The sequence below is a fragment of the Penaeus vannamei genome, chromosome 1 (genome assembly GCF_042767895.1).
Source record: "Penaeus vannamei isolate JL-2024 chromosome 1, ASM4276789v1, whole genome shotgun sequence".
Classification (NCBI taxonomy): domain Eukaryota; kingdom Metazoa; phylum Arthropoda; class Malacostraca; order Decapoda; family Penaeidae; genus Penaeus; species Penaeus vannamei.
In genome coordinates this window covers 31,800,920-31,805,919 of record NC_091549.1, presented here as the reverse complement: position 1 = coordinate 31,805,919, position 5,000 = coordinate 31,800,920, and the positions used below count along the sequence as shown (strand labels likewise).

General features: G+C 42.5%; 1 protein-coding gene across 1 annotated transcript in view; it reads left to right on the top strand.

Moving 5' to 3' along the window:
• The window catches only part of LOC138861797 (growth hormone secretagogue receptor type 1-like), a 227,225-nt gene extending 222,273 nt beyond the window's left edge, over positions 1-4,952 (top strand). The window contains exons 4-5 of the mRNA XM_070121640.1: positions 2,972-3,152; positions 3,843-4,952. Of these exons, the coding sequence (XP_069977741.1) occupies positions 2,972-3,152; positions 3,843-4,578 (917 nt within the window). The 3' untranslated portion in view covers positions 4,579-4,952. The remainder of the gene's footprint in view (positions 1-2,971; positions 3,153-3,842) is intronic.
• Positions 4,953-5,000: the final 48 nt, after the last annotated feature.

Genomic DNA, 5,000 nt, shown 5'->3' with positions numbered 1-5,000 from the left:
ACAGCCAAGGAGATCGACCACATACTCGTTAGCACTCACTGGAGGATCCTCCAGAACTGCAGGGTGTATAGGAGTGTCGAGTTATGTGGCACTGACCATAGATTGGTTGTGACTACCCTTCGGGTCCACTTCAAAACTCCCCAGCGGTCCAAAGAGCACCCTAAGGTGTTTCGTTTGGATAGGCTGAGGGAGGGGAGTGCACCCATGGGTTTGCTAAGGCAATCTGCACGTTTCACAGTGCTTGACAATCTGGATGCCACAGATGCTTGTCGTCTGGCAGGGGATCGGGATTTGCACCAATCTCAGGTGCGTAGAACTCGGTCGCTGTTAAGAAGGGACAAGGAACAGTTTATTAGGAGTCTTGTAGAGGAGGTCGATGGCCATTTCTTTGTAAATGACCTTCGTCCTGCATACCAAGCCAGATCGTCTAAGATCCTGTTATGGTGCGGGAGCGTTGGGTTGAGCATTTTGAGCAGTTGTACCAGGTTGAACCACCAACAGTTCACTTGGATGCAGGGAGTGCCGAGATTCCGGTGCCAAACCCACCCATCAGTGAGGATCCACCCTCCCTTACTGAAGTTAGGGGGGCGATCTCCAAGCTGAAGAGTGGTAAAGCAGCAGGTATCTGCGGCATATCAACTGAACTGTTAAAGGCTGGTGGTCATCCCTCTCTGAAGAGGGAAGGGGAACTGCAGCAACCACCAAGGCATCACACTGCTCAGAATACCAGGCAAGGTTCCTGCTCACATCCTTCTGAGCGTATCAGAGACCACCTACTGAGGCACCAGAGGCCGGAGCAATCTGGATTCACTCCTGGTAGGTCCACAATAGACTGTATCCTTGCATTTTGAGTCATTGTAGAGAGCAGTCTTGAGTTTGGCCGTTGGCTGCTTGCAGCCTACATCGACTTCAAGAAAACTTTTGATATGGTGCATCAAGAATCACTCTGGGAGGTCCTGAGACTGAGAGGAATTCCAACAAGGATTATTGGACTAATAGCAAGCCTATATACTGGTACTGAAAGTGCTGTAATGTGTGTGTGTGGGGGGGGGGGGGCTGTCGAGCTTCATTCCTGTTAGTTCAGGAGTGAGGCAAGGCTGTGTCCTTGCACCAACACTTTTCAACAATTGCATAGACTGAATACTGGGCAGAGCTACTACTCAAAGTCATTGTGGAGCAACTCGGGGCAATACCAAGGTTATTGACCTTGACTTTGCTGATGTTGCTATCCTATCTGAGTCTATGGAAACCTTAGTGGTTGGTTTGGTTGCATTTAGTAATGAAGTGAAGCCCTTGGGTCTAGAGATCTCCTGGACCAAGACAAAGATCCAGTACTTTGGGGGCGCTAGGAGAACCTGTTTGGTTGGTATGTGCCTGCGGCGAGGACATTGAAGTCACAGAGAGCTTTACATACCTTGGTAGTGTAGTTCACAATTCTGGATTGTCAGAGCAGGAAGTCAGCAGACAGATTGGCCTGGCAGCAGGGATCATGAACTATCTCGACAAGAGTATTTGGAGATGCCAGTACCTGTATAGAAGGACCAAACTACGCATCTTCTAGGCCCTGATAATACCAGCTTTGCTATACTGAAATGAAACCTGGACATTATTTTGTGCCTTGGAGTCCCTTCTTGATGCCTCTTGTAATAGGTCCTTGTGCTGGATCATGGGGTACTGTTGGCGGGACCATATGTCAAAGCAACGGTTACACCGTGAGGCTGGCACAGGACCTGTTATCTGCATAATCCGGGATCGCCAACTCAGGCTATATGGCCACCTAGCTCGCTTTCCTCAGATTGATCCTGCCCATCAAGTCGTCTCTGTTTGAGACAACCCTGGGTGGAGGAGGCCTGTGGCACGAGCTAGGAAATCGTGGCTTGGACAGATCGACCAAACATCGTGAGGAGCTCGAGGCGGGCCGAGTCCCTGCCTGCCAGCTTGCTATGAGGGACCCTCATGGAAATAAAGGGTGGATACGGCTATGCGCCCCGTCAGTGGTAGCTACTAGGTAATGATGATGGTGACGATAACACATACATGTATATATATATATATATATATATATATATATATATTCATATATATATATATATATATATATATATATATATATATATGTATATATATATGTATGTATGTATATATATATTCATATATATATATATATATATATATATATATATATATATATTTATATACATGTATATGCATATATACAAATATATATATACATCTATCTATCTATCTACCTATCTATCTATCTATCTATCTATCTATCTATCTATCTATCTATCTATCTATCTATCTATCTATCTATCTATATATATATATATATATATATATATATATATATATATATATCTGAATAATATGTATGTATATATACATATGCATATACCTTTATGCATACATATATATATATATATATATATATATATATATATATATATATATATATATGCATATATACAAATATGTACATGCATCTTTGTCTACCTATCTATCTATCTATCTATATATGAATGTGTATGTATGTATATATATATACATATACATATATGCATATGTATATATATATGTGTGTGTGTGTGTGTGTATGTGTGTGTGTGTGTGAGAGAGAGAGAGAGAGAGTGTGTGTGTGTGTTTGTATGTGTGTGTGTGCGTGTGTGTGTTTATATGACATGTACATGTGTAAAAGAAATGTATATACATAAATACGGATGTTGATAAGGCATTGAATGCATGGAAATTTATGATGACAGATAATGGTTGTGTAATGGTTGTATAATGACTAAGTGATCATGTGCGCCTATCATATGTTGTAGATACCTTGTTTTACATTCTCTTTTGCACACCATCACCATGATGATCCTTTTCAAAAGGAAATAACCAGTCACCTGGTATAGTATCTTGAAATCAACATTAGATTGCATTGGTTGAAAATAAATGACCTCATATTTTGTTTCCCAAGGTAAAATCGTCCCATATGTGGAGCTGAGCGTCGTGCACGCGTCCGTGCTATCCCTGCTCGTCATCTCCCTGGAGCGGTATCACGTGATATGCCAGCCGCTGCAGGCCGGGCACCGCTGCACGCGCGCCAAGGCCACCGCTACGATCGCAGTCATCTGGACGGTCGCCTTCCTCTCTGCCGGGTGCGACGTCCTACCCTTCTCGCCAATAGTTTATGTTTCTAGTTAATGATACATTCACAATAATTGGCATTAATGCTCTAACATTTCTTCAGCAGTAATGGTGTTCATACTGCTGTTATTGCCATGATGATAAAAGTTATTATGTCAGTTTACTATGGTTAACCGGTTACTTTTAAAATAAATGATAGAAATTACCATAGTTATTATGAATGCCATTATCAACCTCACCTCCTCCTCCTAATTATCATCGTCATCATCATCACCCACTACTCCCAATTATTATCGTCATCATCATCATTGCTATCATAATTTGTAATGTCCTTGGTAATATCACTGATATAAGTATTATCAGTAATGCCATGGTTATTGTCCCAATCTCCTTAGTGATCCCATTTTATGGATGATTATACCATCGTCGTTACCTGTAATGCGACTATGACTGCATTATCCACAAGGGATGATAATAAATTGCGGCATGAGCAAAACGAGGCACTCGCATATACATCGCATATACGCAAAAGTGTAATAATTTCTTGATCTGCCACACTATATCTGTAAATATTTTAAAATCGACATTTTTACATCTCCTGTGTCTATGTAGTTATCTTTATTCCTCACGAGAAAGCATCTGATTGTGAATGATTTCTTATGAGACTGTAGAGTATAATCCAGAGCCCTTCTCTTCCACAGACCCATGTTGAGGATCGTTCAGTATGACTATGTCAAGTATTACGACGGCTCTACTAGACCGAATTGCATTACTCCCATTGAGACACTGTGGAACAAGGCATACATCATAGCATCGTCTGTACTCTTCTTCTTCGTGCCGTTGCTGATTTTGGTGGGCCTGTACAGCGTGATCGCCCGACAGTTGCTCATCGACACCTACGAACTCACTCACAAAAAAGAAAATCCCCAGATGAGGGCTCGACGGCAGGTGGTCATCATGCTGGCAACGGTTGTGGTGTTTTTCTTCCTGTGCTTGATGCCGATGCGTGTTCTCTACCTGTGGATCATAGCTGTGCCCCTTGATACCATCACCTGGCTCGGTATCGAAGGTTACTACAACCTACTGTATTTCTGTCGGGTCATGCATTACCTGAATTCTTCCATCAATCCGATTCTTTACAACATGACGTCAACCAAGTTCCGCACGGCGTTCATGAGAGTTTTCTATAAGCGACGATTGCAACGCCATGACACCTATAGCAACACTTCATACAACAACCATACCGTCATTAACAATTTGCGCTTGCACTACGGCACGAACTGTTCAATGGTGTACAAAACAATGTACTCGAAGACTGTTGTAAGTCATAAGTACAGCTACACCTCAACCGGATCTGCCTCCACTCAGGTCACCCGACACGCAAGCCTAGTCTCGGCTAGCAGTCTACGTCCATCTGCGAAGGACTCCCTCGTCTAGTTTCGGCCAAGGCCCATTCCTTTCGTGCTGTGGATTGTATTTCGGAGTGTGAGCGTATTCGGATATTGTCTTTTTAAAATCAAGGAGTGAACTAATTATTATTGCAGGGTTATACGAACATTGATGGCACCCGTTAACTCTAAAACAAAAGATATATCGAAAATTAAAAGGAAAACATACAGAATAAACAAGACTGTTCACAAATGAGTGATCAATAAAAGATAAGGAAAATATAGTGAAATATAGGCATTTGCTAATGTCAAACAAACACATTCCAAAACACATGCCGCAATTTGTTTTTTCTCGTCGGGAGAGGGAGAGGAAGAGGAAGAGCGAGAGGAAGAGGAAGAGCGAGAGGAAGAGGAAAAGCGAGAGGAAAAGGAAGAGGTAGAGGGAGAGAGGGAGGGAAGGAGGGAGAGAGG